At 41.6% G+C, this 18,945-nt stretch overlaps 1 protein-coding gene across 1 annotated transcript in view; it reads right to left on the reverse strand.

The window, feature by feature from the left end:
* Nucleotides 1-3,369, reverse strand: part of LOC106565223 (pleckstrin homology domain-containing family G member 4B) — a 61,339-nt gene extending 57,970 nt beyond the window's left edge. Inside the window, exon 1 of the mRNA XM_014132102.3 lies at nt 3,044-3,369. Coding sequence (XP_013987577.3) covers nt 3,044-3,046 — 3 coding nt within the window. The 5' untranslated portion in view covers nt 3,047-3,369. The remainder of the gene's footprint in view (nt 1-3,043) is intronic.
* Nucleotides 3,370-18,945: the final 15,576 nt, after the last annotated feature.

Genomic DNA, 18,945 nt, shown 5'->3' on the forward strand with positions numbered 1-18,945 from the left:
GATTTTACTCAAAGGTAAAGTTTACTAGGATCAATGCTATCAGAGTTGCTTCTTATTGAAGAGGCAGCTACTAACATTAGCTTGCTATAGCTAGCTATCCTCTTCCTCCTTTTCTGAATGAATTAGTGGCTATTTCTCTCTAGCTAGCAAAATTTGTGAGATAGATTCTGTTTGTGTACTGCCATATGTCGATAACATAGCTAAGTTTGTCACTGGTATGGGCTAGTAAATATCCGAAACCTAGCCAGCTAGACGGCAAGCTAAAACAAGGGAGAGAGGGAGGAGAGAATTCACTTTCTGTTTCATCTGCTGCTGGTTTATTATGTTCAGTCAAATACATATTTCTTTATGTAAATGAATAAATTTGATTTTAATTTGATTAAGATTGTAATTGTGTCAATATGTTGTGAATATTGTAGAAAAAGTCCTCACAGCCATTTTCCATACAAAAATAAACCATGTACAGTAGGCTATAGGCAACTTGTTCTTCCACCGTGTGAGTCATAGAAATTAGGATCCAGTCTTTGTGGTTTTTATATGCAGGGAGCATACATTTCACAATTGTAAACTAACAAAGAATTTTAAGTTAGAACCCATTAAATATAAACTGGATGGTTCAAGCCCTGAACGCTGATTGGCTGAAAGCCATGCTATATCAGACCGTATACTACAGGTATGACAAAATATGTATTTGTACTATTCTAATTACGTTGGTAACCAGTTTATACAGTGCATTCGGAAAGTATTCAGACCCCTTGACTTTTTCCACATTTTGTTACATTACATTAAATCGTTTTTTCCCCTCATCATTCTACGCACATTACCCCATAATGACAAAGAAAAAAATTGGGTTATAGATTTTTTTTTGCAAATGTATTAAGAATAAAAAACGTAAATAATACACTTACTTAAGCATTCATACCCTTTAGTCAGTACTTGGTTGAAGCATCTTTGTCAGCAATTACAGCCTGGAGTCTTCTTGGGTATGATGCTACAAGCTTGGCACACCAGTATTTGGGGAGTTTCTCCCATTATTCTCTGCAGATCCTCTCAAGCGCTGTCAAGTTGGATGGGGAGCGTTGCTGCACAACTATTTTCAGGTCTCTCCAGAGATGTTTGATCGGGTTCAAGTCCGGGCTCTGGCTGGGCCAATCAAGGACATTCAGAGATTTGCCCCTAAGCCACTCCTGCGTTGTCTTGGCTGTGTGCCTACGGTCATTGTCCTGTTGGAAGGTGAACCTTCACCCAAGTCTGAGGTCCTGAGTGCTCTGGAGAAGGTTTTCATCAAGGATCTCTCTGTACTTTGCTCAGTTCATCTTTCCCTCGATCGTGACTAGTCTCGCAGTCCATACTGCTGAAAAACATCCCCACAGCGTGATGTTGCCACCGCCATGCTTCAACGTAGGGATGGTGCCAGATTTCCTGCAGATGTGACACTTGGCATTCAGGCCGAAGAGTTCAATCTTGGATTCATTATGCCAGAGATTCTTGTTTCTAATGGTCTAAGAGTCTTTAGGTGCCTTTTGGCAAACTCCAAGTGGGCTGTCGTCTGCCTTTTACTGAGACGTGGCTTCCATCTGGCCATTCTACCATAAAGGCCTGATTGGTGGAGTACCGTAGAGATGGTTGTCCTTCTGAAAGGTTCTCTCATCTTCACAGAGGAACTCTTGAGCTCTGTCAGAGTTATCATTGGGTTTTTGGTCACCTCCCTAACCAAGGCCCTTCTCCTCCGATTGCTCAATTTGGCCAGGCAGCCAGCTCTAGGAAGAGTCTTGATGGTTCCAGATTTCTTCCACTTAAGAATGATGGAGGCTACTGTGTTCTTGGAGACCTTCAATGCTGTAGACATTTTTTTGTACCCTTCCCCAGATCAGAGCAGTGTGAGCAGCGTGATCAGAAACTTGGGAAGAGTGCTTCATTCTATAGCTAGAGGACTCCTGATCTCTCCAGGAGTGATAAGTATAATTTGTGTCTTTATCTGTTGTTGTCTAGTACTGTCTTTTTGCTTGCTAGGGCCATATATTTTATTAAGTGCTGCCTGTCTTCCCACTATCCTACTTGGTGTGTGAAATGCAGCCTGCTACTAACTTGTAGATGATTATTGACACAATAACGATGATTAAAGATGCACTATGCAGAAATCGCTCCATAAATGTTTGCTTAATTTCAGTTTATGTGGCAAAAGAAGCAACTACAGTGTAGAGAATCATTGTAAAATCTAAACCGCTATGAAAATATCTTTATCATATCCAAAAATATTGTATTTTCAGATGTTTGAAGCTGGTGTACAAAACCGAAAGTAAAAGTAAAAAAAGTTTTTAAAAAAAAAAGAAAAACTTTAGAACGGAAAGCATAGAAATAGCGCACATAGAACAGATCTACCGCTTCTTAGACATACTTTCAATGAGAATGACAGACATTTCTTTTTGAATTTAGTCGGATTGCCCAAAAAGTTACATATTGCCATTGCAAACAAAACAAAGACTCTTTGCTGCAGCTTCTTTTCTCTCTAGTGGAGGGACACTTGAGGGGCTTGAGATGCTGTGTTCAGTTCGCTGCATGAAACGGTGTCCCTAATAACATACACTGTGCTTTAGGGACAACATATTGAATATGTGTAACTTTTTTAGGAGAGCAAAATGGTCAATACTTGTAGTGACTTAACTTTAATCTGAAATAAATGTGTTTAATCAACATTATCAAGGCTATATCAAAATGCAGTACTTGCTGCAGTAGAACTGCTAGCTACCATGATTTAAATCTCATTTTAAAAAGTCATTAAGTATTTTGCTTTGCTATTCATCTATGCAATCCGTAATGTACTCTGTGTCTCAGTTTGCAGACAGTGTGCTTTGAATACAAAATTCATACAAGATACACTCCATTTATGCGTTACAGAAGAAGCCACTGAGAAAGACAAACCCGTAGGTTATTCACTCAGTAGGTCAGTGGAGCACCGCAACTCACAGACCTGGAAGAGGTAAAATGAGACAATGGAGACAAAAGCACATGACAGCTCAATAGAAAAAGTATCATTAGTTACCATCTTTCTGACAGTATCTCTTCTATCCTGCAGAATGTTTCTTCACATTTTGTCCTGATAATTCCGTCCAGATAATTGACTCTAGTGAGAGCGAGGTCTTCTTCTCATGTTTCTTAGCCATGATAATGCCATTGATGAAGGTAGGTCCACATGACAGTTAGTGGTCTGCGAGTAAGTAGGAAAGTTCCCATCCCTTAGTGACTTTCTGCAAGTTTGAGTGAGTTGAGTTCCAAGCGATGAAGTGTCTTGCTTCCTGTTGCTTCGCTGGCTCCAGTCTTGAGCTTCTCTGGCAGCACTGTGTTTTTGGAGCAAGTGGGAGCGTGAGAGAGGGAAAGACTGCTGGAGAAGGGGGAGGAGAAAAGCTTTGCCTTTCAGAAGGAAATCCCCTCTAGGCTTTTCAGGCTTTTTTTCAGAGGCAGCAGCAGCTTCAGACCAGTGTGGGATTCACACATGCTCACACATACACACTTGAAAACTTTATTTAAATTTGGATCTCAATACATTATTTAAATGAGTGTCTGGGCCACCTCACACATTCATTTGAATACTGTATTAAGATCTAAAGTGAAATCAGTATTCAAATGTCGGCACACACACAACACAATTACAAGACACACTCTATCCCCACACAGCCACCATCAGAGAGAACAAAACAGAAAAATCCAACCCCTCCTTCTAGTGGACCCCTTCTCTCTATTTTAATCATTAGGGCTTGGGTAGGGTATAGCTTCATAGCTTAGTCCCCTTTAGAGTCTCTTCTCTTTACTCTCTTCACCAAAGACACCCAGTGGCTGCTGCAGGCTATATCTGCACCCCAAATGGCACCCTATTCCCTACATAGTGCACTATTTTTGACCAGGGCCCATAGGGCTCTGGACAAAAGTAGTGCATTATAGAGTCCATTCGGAAAGTATTCAGACCCTTTGACTTTTTCCACATTTTGTTACGTTACAGCCTTATTCTAAAATGTATTACATTGTTTTTATCCCTCATCAATCTACACACAATATATTTTAATGACAAAGCAAAAACAGGTTTTTAGAAATGTTTGTAAATTAAAAATTAAAAAACTGAAATATCACATTTACATAAGTATTCAGACCATTTTCAGTACTTTGTTGAAGCACCTCTGGCAACGATTACATCCTCGAGGCTTCTTGGGTGTGACGCTACAAGCTTGGCACACCAGTATTTGGGGAGTTTCTCCCATTCTTCTCTGCAGATCCACTCAAGCTCTGTCAGGTTGGATGGGGAGCGTTGCTGCACAGCTATTTTCAGGTGTCTCCAGAGATGTTTGATCGTGTTCAAGTCTGGGCTCTGGCTGGGCCACTCAAGGACATTCAAAGACTTGTCCTGAAGCCACTCCTGCGTTGTCTTGGCTGTGTGCTTATGGTCATTGTTCTGCTGGAAGGTGAACCTTCGCCCCTGTCTGAGGTCCTGAGCGCTCTGGAGCAGGTTTTCATCAAGGATCTCTCTGTACTTTGTTTCGTCCATCTTTCCCTCAATCCTGACTAGTCTCCCAATCCCTGGTGCTGAAAAAATCCCCACAGCATGATGCTGCCACCACCATGCTTCACAGTAGGGATGGTGCCCCAATTGCTCAGTTTGGCCGGGTAGCCAACTCTAGGGAGATTCTTGGTGGTTCCAAATTTCTTCCATTTAAGAATGATGGAGGCCATTGTGTTCTTGGGGACCTTTAATGCTGCAGACATTTTTTGGTACCCTTCCCCAGATCTGTGCCTCGACACAATCCTGTCTCGGAGCTGTACAGACAATTCCTTCAACCTTAAGGCTTGGTTTTTGCTCTGACATGCACTGTCAACTGTGTGCCTTTCCATATCATGCACAATCAATTGAATTTACCACAGGTGGACTCCAATCAAGTTGTAGAAACAGCTCAAGGGTGATCAATGGAAACAGGATTTCGAGTCTCATAGCAAAGGGTCTAAATACTTATGTAAATAAGGTAAAAAATACTTAAAACCTGTTTTCGCTTCGTCACTATGGGGTAATGTGTGTAGATTGATGTTTCATTTAATATATTTTAGAATATGGCTGTAACGTAACGAAGTGTGGAAAAGGTCAAAGGGTCTGAATATTTTAAGAATGCACTGTATAGGGAATACTGTAGGGTGACTTTTTGGAATGGCTTACAGCGTTTCAACACTTCATCCAGGGTCATGTTTTTGCAACAGACATTGAAAATGAATGTTGATTTTTGAACTTATTGGACCAGGTCCATCTAGTCCCTCCTTGTTTCAGTCCGTTTTATTCCACTTGTTTCCTAATGAACAGGACCCGTGGCACCAGCAGGACATTAGCAGAGTGCAAGGCTAGCTGTAGCTAGCTTCTTCCACAGCAGACTGATGGAATGCAGGGTTATGGTGAATGAAACCCAAGAGCTAGTGTGTGAGTGGCGGGGTTGTTTGAACAATTTCGTAGCGGGAGACCGAGAGAGAAAGATAATTGTGTTTATTTCTAGCAGCCAAAAGCTACAAGGAATTAAAGTGAAGGACTTAGAATAAGGTGAAATTGAATATGGCTGCTCTCTCTCCCTCAAGTCGATGGTTTCGAGAGCCGGTAAACAGCATTCCTTAAACATTTTCATTTGTAATGGGAGACAAAAGTGAGAAAGTGTTTATTTCTCTCAGACAAACGCACAGGAAGAATGCAGATTAAGTTGGTGGAATGGAGAGCATTTCAGCTGTTCACTTTCTCAATCTGGTTCAATATGGCTTCAAGACCCAACTATATGCCGCAAACATTGTCATGAAGAGCGAGAGAGAAAAATGCATAGATAGATCGCATAATAGTGTTTATTAAAAACAGATCAAAAGAATGTACACTACTGTTCAAAAGTTTGGGGTCACTTAGATATGTCCTTGTTAGATATGTCCTAATTCTTTCTCCATTAAAATAACATCAAATTGATCAGAAATACAGTGTAGACATTGTTAATGTTGTAAATGACTATTGTAGCTGGAAACGGCAGATTTTTTATGGAATATCTACATAGGGGTACAGAGGCCCATTATCAGCAACCATCACTCCTGTGTTCCAATGGCACGTTGTGTTAGCTAATCCAAGTTATTCATTTTAAAAGGCTAGTTGATCATTAGAAAACTATTTTGCAATTATTGCTCTGATCAGGCCCTACACCCAAATAAGGGCACTGCGTTCATCCACCACTGGCCTGCTGGCCCCCCTACCTCTGAGGAAGCACAGTTCCCGCTCAGCCCAGTCAAAACTGTTCGCTGCTCTGGCACCCCAATGGTGGAACAAGCTCCCTCACGACGCCAGGACAGCGGAGTCAATCACCACCTTCCGGAGACACCTGAAACCCCACCTCTTTAAGGAATACCTAGGATAGGATAAAGTAATCCTTCTAACCCCCCCCCCCCCCCCCCCCCCCTTAAAAGATTTAGATGCACTATTGTAAAGTGGTTGTTCCACTGGATATCATAAGGTGAATGCACCATTTTGTAAGTCGCTCTGGATAAGAGCGTCTGCTAAATGACTTAAATGTAATGTAAATGTATGTTAGCACAGCTGAAATCTGTTGTGCTGATTAAGAAGCAATACAACTGGCCTACTTTAGACTAGTTGAGTATCTGGAGCATTGGCATTTGTGGGTTCGATTACAGGCTCAAAATGGCCAGAAACAAAGACCTTTCTTCTGAAACTCATCAGTCTATTCTTGTTATGAGAAATGAAGGCTATTCCATGCGACAAATTGCCAAGAAACTAAAGATCTCGTACAGCGCTGTGTACTACTTTCTTCACAGAACAGCGCAAACTGGTGGACAACTGAGCAAGAGGACAAATACATTAGTGTCTAGTTTGAGAAATAGACGCCTCACATCCTCAACTGACAGGTTCATTAAATAGTACCCACAATACACCAGTCTCAACATCAACAGTGAAGAGGCGACTCCGGGATGCTGGCCTTCCAGGCAGAGTTCCTCTGTCCGGTGTCTGTGGTATTTTACCCATCTTAATATTTATTTTTATTGGCCAGTGTGAGATATGGCTTTTTCTTTGAAACTCTTTGCAACAGCATCCCGGAGTCGCCTCATTGTTGACGTTGAGACTTGTGTTTTGTGGGTACTATTTAATGAAGCTGCCAGTTGAGGACTTGTGAGGCGTCTGTTTCTCAAACTAGACACTCTAATGTACTTGTCCTCTTGCTCAGTTGTGAACAGGGGCCTCCCACTCCTCTTATATATTCTGGTTAGTGCCAGTTTGCGCTGTTCTGTGAAGGGAGTAGTGCACGGCGTTGTACGAGATCTTCAGTTTCTTGGCAATTTCTCGCATGGAATTGCCTTCATTTCTCATAACAAGAATAGACTGACGAGTTTCAGAAGAAAGGTCTTTGTTTCTGGCCATTTGTAGCCTGTAATCGAACCCACAAATGCTTATGCTGCAGATACTCAACTAGTCTAAAGTAGGCCAGTTGTATTGCTTCTTAATCAGCACAACAGATTTCAGCTGTGCTAACATAATTGCAAAATAGTTTTCTAATGATCAACTAGCCTTTTAAAATGAATAACTTGGATTAGCTAACACAACGTGCCATTGGAACACAGGAGTGATGGTTGCTGATAATGGGCCTCTGTACCCCTATGTAGATATTCCATAAAAAATCTGCCGTTTCCAGCTACAATAGTCATTTACAACATTAACAATGTCTACACTGTATTTTTTATCAATTAGATGTTATTTTAATGGACAAAAAAAAGTGCTTTTCTAAGTGACCCCAGACTTTTGAATGGTAGTGTATACTGAACAAAAATAGAAACACAACATGTAAAGTGTTGGTCCCATGTTTCATGAGCTGAAATAAAATATCCCAGAAATGTTCCAATATTCAGAAAAAGCGTATTTCTCAAAAATGTTGTGCACACATTTGTTTACATCCCTGATATTGAGCATTTCTCCTTTGCCAAGATAATCCATCCACCTGAAAGATGTGGCATATCAAGAAGCTATTTAAACAGCATAATCATTACACAGGTGCACCTTGTGCTGGGGACAATAAAAAGCCCCTCTAAAATGTTTTGAGGGAGTGTGCAATTGGCATGCTAACTGCAGTAATGTCCACCAGAGCTGTTTCCAGATAATTCAATTTTAATTTCTCTACCATAAGCAGCTTCCAACATCGTTTTAGAGAATTTGTCAGTACGTCCAACCGGCCTCACAACCACACGCCACGTGTTTGGCGTTGTGATGGCGAGCAGTTTGCTGATGTCAATGTTGTGAACAGAGTCCCCATTCATCAATTCCTGCATGCTGAAAATGTCCCAGTTCTTCCATAGCCTGCATACTCACCAGACATGTCATTGATTGAGCATGTTTGGAATGCTCTGGATCAACGTGCATGACAGCATTTTGTAGTTCCCGCCAATATCCAGCAACTTCACACAGCCATTGAAGAGGTGTGGTACAACATTCTACAGGCCACAATCAACAGTCTAATCAACTCAGTGCGAAAGAGATGTTGCACTGCATGAGGCAAATGGTGGTCACACTAGATACTTACTGGTTTTCTGATCTACGCCACTATGTTTTTTTAAAGGTATACCAACAGATGCATATTTGTATTCCCGGTCATGTGAAATCCATAGATTAGGGCCTAATGAATTTATTTTAATTGACTGATTTCCTTAAATGAACTTTAACCCAGTAGAATCTTAGAAATTGTTGCATTTACATTTTTATCAGTATAGGTGAAACTACTTTATATGTGGAATGTAGAAATATGCAGGTGCTGTCTCTCTCTATCTTTGGTTCCGAGAAGTACAAGAGCCTGCTTGTGGGTTTTCCACAGATGTGTGTACAGATGTGTGTCACTCGGGGAGAGAGGGCCTTTAAATGGACAGATGTTTTGGCAGAGGGGATTAGGATGCCAGCGACAGAACCAGCAGGTACTGTACTCCGACTCCCACCTCTTTTTCTTCCCTTCCGCTTTTTTTAAAAGGTAAAAGGTTTTCTCTCTGGTTCTAAAACATCTCAAGTTCACTCTCTCTCTCTCTCTCCGTTTTCCTCCTCTCTCTCTTTCTGTCAGCTTTCTGCATGGGTAAAAGGACCAGGGGGCATATTGAAAAGCCATCATGGAATGCTCAAGACACAGTACATATTCACCATAAAGATTCAGATCCTCTGGCAGTGAACCATTTTCCATTCCATTCATTCTACTTCTGTACCGAAACATTCCTCAACACTGCACTTCCTAACTCACTGAATGTGCCTCAATATGGATCTGGTCAATGTGCACATGTAGGAAAGTTGTCTGTGTCTTGTTTTGGTTTCACTCATCGGCTAGGAGGCGATCCCTCCTGGTGCTGTCGCCCAATATGAAAGATGCTTGTCTGGTCAGGCTGTGCAGGATCAAAGAGGCCACACCAGCTGACATTCATCTCAAATCCCCCCCACGGTCATGCCGGCGAGGGATGAGGCAGAGCTGGGCCAGTCATTTCACACACAGACACACATGGAAATATACAAGACATCAACACACATGAAGACACACGAACACAAGCACTGAATCAGACGTAATGTAGACACAGAGAAAGACAAACGCATGCAGCGATACTGGTAGCCAGATACAGATGACACGTAGATGGGCGCGCACACACACGTGCACACACAGCTAGGAGAGCACACACAAACACCAGGTTGAGACACACACACAAACACCCTTCACTCCCCAATTCCATCCCTTTCCTGCAGTGATTTACTTTAAACAAATAACCCCCTCCCTTCCATACCCTGCAATTGCAATTCAAAGTCCCGGGGGTGTGAGTGTGTGTGTGTGTGTGTGTGTGTGTGTGTGTGTGTGTGTGTGTGTGTGTGTGTGTGTGTGTGTATAAAACTTGAGGTGAGATGAAAGGATAGACATCAGGGAATAGTCAAGTCATATTATCAGATACACTGAGTGCACAAAACATTAAGGGCACCTGCTTTTTCCTTGATATAGACTGGGGAATTCAGGTGAAATCTATGATCATTATTGATGTCACTTGTTAAATCCACTTCAAATCACTCATTCTTAGTGGTTCCCAAACGTTTTATAGTCCAGTAACCCTTAAAACATTCAACCTCCAGCTGCGTACCCCCTCTAGCACCAGGGTCAGCGCATCATTGTAAGCCTGCCACACACACGATACATTTATTAAACATAAGAATGAGTGTGAGTTTTTGTCACAATCCGGCTCGTGGGAAGTGACAAAGAGCTCTTATAGGACCAGGGCACAAATGATTATATAATAATCTATAATTTTGCCCTTTAATTAGCCATCTTACATATAAAATCTTATTTGTTCATAAAAAATGGTGAATAACTCACCACAGGTTAATGATAAGGGTGTGCTTGAAAGGATGCACATAACTCTGCAATGTTGGGTTGAATTGGAGAGAGTCTCTGTCTTAAATAATTTTCCAAACACAGTCTGTGCCTATATTTCATTTTCATGCTAGTGAGGGCCGAGAATCCACTCTCACATAGGTAATTGGTTCCCAGCTCACTCAGGTGCTTCGCTATATCACATTTGACATTGTCCGTAAGCTTGAGTTCATTTGCACACAAAAAATCATTCAATGATGGAAAGACCTGTGTGTTGCCCTTGTTAATGCAGACAGAGAAGAGATCCAACTTCTTAATCATAGCCTCAATTTTATCCCGCACATTGAATATAGTTGAGGAGAGTCCCTGTAATCCTACATTCAGATCATTCAGGCGAGAACATCACCCAGATATGCCATTCGTGTGAGAGACTCATCATGCAAGCGGTCAGACAAGTGAAAATGGTCAGTAAAGAAAACTTTAAGCTCATCTCTCAATTCAAAAAAACATATAAATGCTTTGCACCTTGACAACCAGCACACTTCTGTATGTTGTAAAAGCGTTCCATGGTCGCTGCCCATATCATTGCATAATGCAGAAAATACATGAGAGTTCAGGGGCCATGCTTTACCAAAGTTAACCATTTTCACTGTAGTGTCCAAAACATCTTTCAAGCTGTCAGGCATTCCCTGGGCAGCAAGAGCCTATCGGTGAATGCTGCAGTGTACTGCTTGCTCACGCGTTACCACTCCACTATGTCTCCCTGTCATGGCTTTTGCGCCATCCGTACAGATACCAACACATCTTGACCACCAAAGTCCATTTGATGTCAGAAAGCTGTCCAGAACTTTAAAAATATCCTCTCCTGTTGTCCTGGTTTCCAGTGGTTTGCAGAAGAGGATGTCTTCCTTAATTGACCCCTCATAAATGTAACTGACACATACCAGGAGCTGTGCCAGGCCCGCCACGTCTGTTGACTCATCCAGCTGTAACCCATATAATTCACTAGCTTGTATGCGAAGCAGTAATTGTTTCAAAACATCTCCTACCATGTCACTGATGCGTCGTGAAAGTGTTGTTTGATGAAGATATTGTCTGTATATTTTTTGGTGTCTTTTCACCCAGCATTGTCTCAACCATATCCACGGCAGCAGGAAGAATTAAGTCCTCCACAATAGTACGGGGCTTGCCTGTCCTAGCCACTCGGTTGCTCACCATATAAGACGCTTCTAGCCCCTTCTTATTAATGGTATCTGTTGCTTTTATACATGTCTTACTATTTGAAAGTCATCTTAATTCTCGCTCAAAAAAACTCCCGTGGCTTATTTTTCAAATGGGCATGTTTCGTTTCTAAACGTCTGTGCAAGGTTTCCCGCGAGAGAGTAGCGGTTAATGTGATTGGATGTTAATTATTTGACTAGGCTACCTGTATTTGACATTGTGTTGTTATTCTGCTGAACACCAGATGGTTTAATTTCATTTTTGGTAGTGAAACGAGGCTACTCAGCCGAGGAAAAAAACATCACCCAAATGTATAGCCCCATTGGAAAATCAAAATGGACTGTTTGAAAATGTGAATCACACTTTTATTTGGCGTACCCCCGACGGCATTGGGCGTAACCCTGGGGAATAGCTGGTGTAGATGAAAGGGAGGAGACGGGTTAAAGAAGGATTTTTAAGCCTTGAGACAATTGAGGCATGGATTGTGTGTGTGTGCCTTTCAGAGGGTGAATGGGCAAGACAAAATATTTAAGTACCTTTGAACGGGGTATGGTAGTTGGTGCCAGGCGCACCAGTTTGGGTCAAGAACTGCAATGCTGTTGGGCTTTTCACACTCAACAGTTTCCCGTGTGTATCAAGAATGGTCCACCACCCAAGGGGCATCCAGCCAATTTGACACAACTGTGGGATGCATTGGAGTCAACATGGGCCAGCATCCCTGTGGAACGCTTGACACCTTGTGGTGTCAATACCTGACAAATTGAGGCTGTTCTGAGTGCAAAAAGGAATGTGCAACTCAATATTAGGAAGGTGTTCTTCATGTTTTGTACACGTGTGAACAACAGGCACTCTGGTTTCCACTAGTCACCACAGCCACAACGTCACAATTGGCTGTAACGTAAAAATCCATTAAAAAAGTAATTTTTGGTCATAATTTAAGGTCAGGGTTAGGCATAAGGTTAGCATTGTGGTTAAGGTTAGGTTTAAAAGCACATTTTAAAGAGCCACTGAAAAACGGGATTTTAGTCTTGGAGGCGTGTTTCCTGCCCGATTCCACATTTGGTTAATGACGTTTGTCCCCCATGAGGCACTTCCTCAAAATCTCCAGAATGAATATAAGATAACGTCAATTAATTACAGCATTCTTAAGTTTTTGCCGAGGTTGTTTTAGTTGCGCAATTTTACATCTAACTACGGTGTTTGGTCCAGTATTTCTCAAGTAAAAAAATGCGCGACATGTTGGCTTACTGTATGTAAACAAAGTCGGAACTGCTGGGCAAGTCTGTCTCAGGATCTATGCTATTGGATAGAGATCAATCGCCGCAGCTGTTCACCCCATGTTAGTGGGCAGGCAAATAGACATCGTCAAATCAAAACCCAACCTTAATTTACCCGTTCTGAAGCATGGACCTTATGACCAAAAGTATCCTATTTACACTTTGTCAATTTTGATAGTAGAATAATTGTTTCTGACTCATATCGATGCCACATAGGCCATTTTCAAATGGATGTGTTGCTTTTTAAAGGCAGTCGCTCTTTAAGAGGAGACGTAGAAATAGGCAGGGTTTATGATGTTGTAGCTGTGGTAACTAGTGACGACCAGGCACAACGCTGATTGAAAGTGGTTTTTCTCAAAGTTGTCAGGATGTCACATGTCTTACCTATATCAGCACACTTGTAACAACCTAATCATTACGGAACGTGTATTTGATCAAATAAGCCACATGTAGCAAATAAGCCATTACATTTTTGTTTACCAAATTCGACACCCATTGACCTCCATACCAAAAAGTAAAAACGCCACCTGCTGGAGAAGAAAGATTTTGGGCCCATTTATCCCTGTCGCTTTGCCTCTTCCTCTGATGTTATCTGTTTTCCCCTTCTCAGTTCACTTTTCCCAGGCAGAGTGTCTTGTTAGCTCTGTCTGGAGATCAGCAGCTATATAGACTATGACATCATATCCTTCTTGGCCTGGGGTGTCATAGTGGTGATTTAGACTTTCTAGGTCGTATTTATTAGGGCACTCTACTGCAAAAAGTTTGCAACGGACAATGCAATTGTTTCAGTCCGTTATCTTCCGTTTGGTGCATAATGAAAACCAACTTACATTCTCTCTCTTAACAGACAGCAGGCAGTAGAGCAGACCGTCGTCTACTATCTGTCCTCACTCCAGATGTGATTTTGTGTGAGGTATTCACATGGGGCATACCTCTTTTAAGAGGGGCTTACAGGATTAAGAGTCTTGTTTGGACTGCTAGTGTGTCATTCGCTGTATTTCTTATAGGTTATAAAGGTCGTACTAGGAAACACTAAGGAGTGCATTCCTGAGGGTTGAGTAAAACAGCCTGGAATTCTGCATTTATGTATGTGCGCCTGCCTGCCTGCCTTTGCGTGCCTGTGCTTCTGTCAGACCCTGATCTGTTTCACCTGTCTTTGTGATTGTCTCCACCCCCTTCAGGTGTCGCCCATCTTCCCCATTATCCCTGTGTATTTATACCTCTGTTCGTCTGTTGCCAGTTCATCTTGTTTGTGAAGTCAACCAGTGTTTTTCTATTCAGCTCCTGCTTTTCCCCAGTCTCTTTTCTCGTCCTCCTGGTTTTTGACCCTTGCCTGACCTGACCCTGTACCTGCCCGCCTGACCACTGAGCCTGCCTGCTGTCCTGTACCTTTGCCCCACCTCTGGATTACCGACCTCTGCCTAACCTGAGCCTGCCTGCATTCCTGTACCTTTGCCCCTGTTGCTGTAATAAACATTGTTACTTCAACACGATCTGCATCTGGGTCTTACCTTGATTCCTGATAACTTCATTGTTCAGTCTGGTATAGTAGACTGTCAACCAGAAGTGTCATGCCCATAAGGGGCACAGGGGCACGTGCCCCCTCAGATTTGTCCTGTATTAGAAATATGAATAATACTATATTTTTGTTCAATTTGTTGTTTCTCTGTAATATTACAAGCCACCTAGAAATGTTATGAAGTTGGCTTTAGCTAGCCCAGATAGGTTTCCAATCTTCCAACCTCTTAATCATAACTAGCTACCAAGAAGCCATTTCAGACTATCACTTAAGTTAGAGTAGCTAGCTTGTCTAGCTGTCTTACTGTAGCTGGCATGCCTGCTGGCAAGACTGGTAGAGTTTAGAAAAGCAAGCAATGCTTTTCAGTACTAAATGTACTGAATAAGACATTCCTTTCAATCTTTTACCCAGATTTTAGTAAAGAAGCATATTTAGTTTCTTAAAAAAAAAAATAACAACCAGTGAAGGGGATACAGACAGCTCAAGAGGTATGCTTAGATATGTAGAACAATAAACATGTTTTTTTAACATGAAATTAAGCAGAATGATTATGACTCTAGATTGCAGGAAAAAGCTGACCCACCCCCAAGCCATCCTCACTTACTTTGTGCCCCCTCAGATTTTTGCCATGCGTGACGCCCCTGCTGTCAACTATCTAAAAACCAGACTTGAGTGATATACCATGAAGTTAAAGTTTCCCAAATATACGCAGTCTGTAATTTTAATTCCATAAATCTATCATGTTTCACAAATATGACTGAAAGGCACTACAGAGGGTAGTGCGTACAGCCCAGTACATCACTGGGGCCAAGCTTCCTGCCATCCAGAACCTAGACCATCCAATGTCACAGGAAGGCCAAAAAGATCATCAAGGACAACAACCACCTGAGCCACTGCCTGTTCACCCCGCAATCATCCAGAAGGCGAGGTCAGTACAGGTGCATCAAAGCTGGGACCGAGAGACTGAAAAACAGCTTCTATCTCAAGGCCATCAGACTGTTAAACATCCATCACTAACATTGAGTGGCTGCTGCCAACTTACTGACTCAAATCTCTAGCCACTTTAATAATTAAAAATTGGATGTAATAAATGTATCACTAGTCACTTTAAACAATGCCACTTTATATAATGTTTACATACCCTACATTACTCATCTCATATGCATTTGGGGCGGCAGGGTAGCCTAGTGGTTAGAGCATTGGGCTAGTAACCGAAAGGTTGCAAGTTTGAATCGCGCAGCTGACAAGGTACAAATCTGTTGTTCTGCCCCTGAACAAGGCAGTTAACCCATTGTTTCTAGGCTGTCATTGAAAATAATAATTTGTTCTTAACTGACTTGCCTAGTTAAATAAAGGTAAAATAAAAACAATATGTATATACTGTACTCTATGCCATCTACTGCATCTTGCCTATGCTGTTCGGCCATCGCTCATCCGGTGTCAGAGGAAAGACCATAAAATTGTCTGAGACTCCAGTCACCCAAGTCATAGACTGTTTTCTCTCCTACTTCTTGGCAAGCGGTGCTGGAGCTCCAAGTCTAGGACCAAAAGGCTCCCTAACAGCTTCTAGCCATAAGACAATTAATCAAATGGCAACCGGACTATTACATTGAACCCCCAATTTGTTTTGTACTCTGCTGCTACTCGCTGTTTATTATCTATGCATAGTCACTTCACCCCTACCACATGTACAAATTACTTCAACTAACCTGTACCCCCCTGACATAATTTTTTCTGGTTTAAACTCTGGTTTATCCTTTACTATTACAATGTCTTAGAGATATTATGGACCAATGTATGTGCCAATGTATATGAAAGGAAGTATAGAAGAATGCATCATTTAGAAATACCACCAATGCCAATATATCTGAAAGTAATTATATTTACATTTACATTTAAGTCATTTAGCAGACGCTCTTATCCAGAGCGACTTACAAATTGGTGCATTCACCTTATGATATCCAGTGGAACAACCACTTTACAATAGTGCATCTAAATCTTTTAAGGGGGGGGGGGGGGTAGAAGGATTACTTTATCCTATCCTAGGTATTCCTTAAAGAGGTGGGGTTTCAGGTGTCTCCGGAAGGTGGTGATTGACTCCGCTGTCCTGGCGTCGTGAGGGAGCTTGTTCCACCATTGGGGTGCCAGAGCAGCGAACAGTTTTGACTGGGCTGAGCGGGAACTGTGCTTCCTCAGAGGTAGGGGGGCCAGCAGGCCAGAGGTGGATGAACGCAGTGCCCTTGTTTGGGTGTAGGGCCTGATCAGAGCCTGAAGGTATGGAGGTGCCGTTCCCTTCACAGCTCCGTAGGCAATCACCATGGTCTTGTAGCGGATGCGAGCTTCAACTGGAAGCCAGTGGAGAGAGCGGAGGAGCGGGGTGACGTGAGAGAACTTGGGAAGGTTGAACACCAGACGGGCTGCGGCGTTCTGGATGAGTTGTAGGGGTTTAATGGCACAGGCAGGGAGCTCAGCCTATATGACAGGAAGTATAAAATAATGCATTGTTTAGAAATGTCACATGCATATGGCGCGTGGCAAAGTTAGCATTGCACAGAGACATGGCTTTCCTGAGACTTTAAGTTGTCATCATGGACCAATAAATGCCTTGGATTTTATGGGTCAATGACATGGACAGTGCTTCGGAGTGTGTTGTTTGGGATGCTAGATCGAATCTCAGGTCTGCCATGGCAGAGATAGATCACGTTATACTTACACATCATACATAACATCATTTTCCGTCATAATGGGCTCCCGAGTGGTGCAGTGGCGAAGGCACTGCATCTCCTTGCAAGAGTTGTCTCTGTAGTACCTGGTTCAAATGACTGAAGAATGCTAGCTAAGTTTGTTTGCATATGTGAGGACTCAATAAGTAATCCATGACATCCATTGTCAACATACAGTACAGTATCATATCACACCCATATTTAATTCCACAAGAGTTTATATATGCTGAGGATAATAAATTATTATTATACTTTATTCATGTCATTTGAAACCCCAAACCATGTTTGGTGGAATTCTTGGTTTTTCTATTTTTCTAAGATGATCTTTCAGAAAACTGTAGAGCCAACCATTCCAATTTGCAGCATTGTCTGAAATCTGCATGAGTTTGGTGGATCTGACACAGAGATTAATGGACCATGCATGCATGCTCTGGCTGAAGAAGACTAGATACATTACAAACTTTCCCCATTCTGGAATACTGGTTCCTATAGCTGGGAAGAGAGAGAGAGAGAGAGATTTCGCACATTTCTTTATGGGTATTTTATATAGGGTATGTGTGTTAAAGTAGGTTAATGCAGGGGTAGGTTTTGTGAGACACGCTATTTCATCTATTTTTGGTCCCTGAGGAGTTTTGTATGGGCATGAGTATCAGTGCTGATATAGGCCACCAAGTGCTAGCAGTCAGTATCTGGGTAATATGTGTCAAATGCTTGATAATGTGTGTGATGTCAAGAGGTCTATTTTCTGCGTGACCTAAATATAGACTGATTTTCATCAAGCTGTCAACTCAAGAGGAAGCTTCTTATTGTAACCAGTGCCTGTAAACTGGCTCAAGTTATTAATCAACCTACCAGAGTGTTAACAAACAGTACAGGAACTACATAATTCAAGTGTATTGATCATATATTTGCTAATGGTGCTGAACGTTGTTCAAAAGGTGTATCCACACCCATTGGATTTAGTGACCATGATTGAGTGGCTATATCCATAAAAGCCATGGTTCGAAACGCTAGGCCTACAGTAGCGTATAAGAGATCATACAAAAGGTTTTGTAGTGATTCCTATGTTGAAGATTTGTTAGCCTGATGTTTGTAATGAGGAGCGTCCAGACACAGCACTTGATGCATTTATGAAATTGTTTCTTCCAGTTATCAATAAGCATGTACCTATTAAGAAACTGACTGTTAAAACTGTTAAGGCCCCTTGGACTGATGAGAAATGAAGCAAAAGTGGCAAATAAGTCTGTCAGCTCATCTGATTGGCAGACATATTGTAAATTGAGAAATGATGTGACTAAACTGAACAAAAATAAGATATTGTATTATGAAATTAAGATAATTATAGAAAGTATGATGGAAAAAAAGCTTTGGATTACTTTAAATTAAATTATGGGCAGAAAGAATAATTCAACTCCATCTTTTGACATTGCCAATTATTTTAATGACTATTTCATTGGCAAAGTTGGCAAACTTAGGCACTAGATGGCAACAAGCTTTTAGCCATCATATTCATGCATAAAATACCTAATAAATAAAAGAAAAGTATTATAATTTTGTGAAGTTAATGTGGGAGAGGTGAAGTTTTGAGTCATTCCATGTCATTTCAGCAAGCCATAACACACATCCTCTCAGATTGTTCTGAAATCATTTCTGTAGTTAGAAACAGATAAGATAAGTATTCCTGAAACATTATTGTTGAAATGTTATTTGATCTCTGAGAAATTAAGCTAATTGATTGCGCCAAATTGGCCATTTTATTTGATAGAATTCATATAATATTCAATAAGTATAGTACCTAACATCTGATTTGGACCAAACTT

Source organism: Salmo salar, chromosome 12, assembly GCF_965601325.2.
Source record: "Salmo salar chromosome 12, fSalSal1, whole genome shotgun sequence".
Classification (NCBI taxonomy): Eukaryota; Metazoa; Chordata; class Actinopteri; order Salmoniformes; family Salmonidae; genus Salmo; species Salmo salar.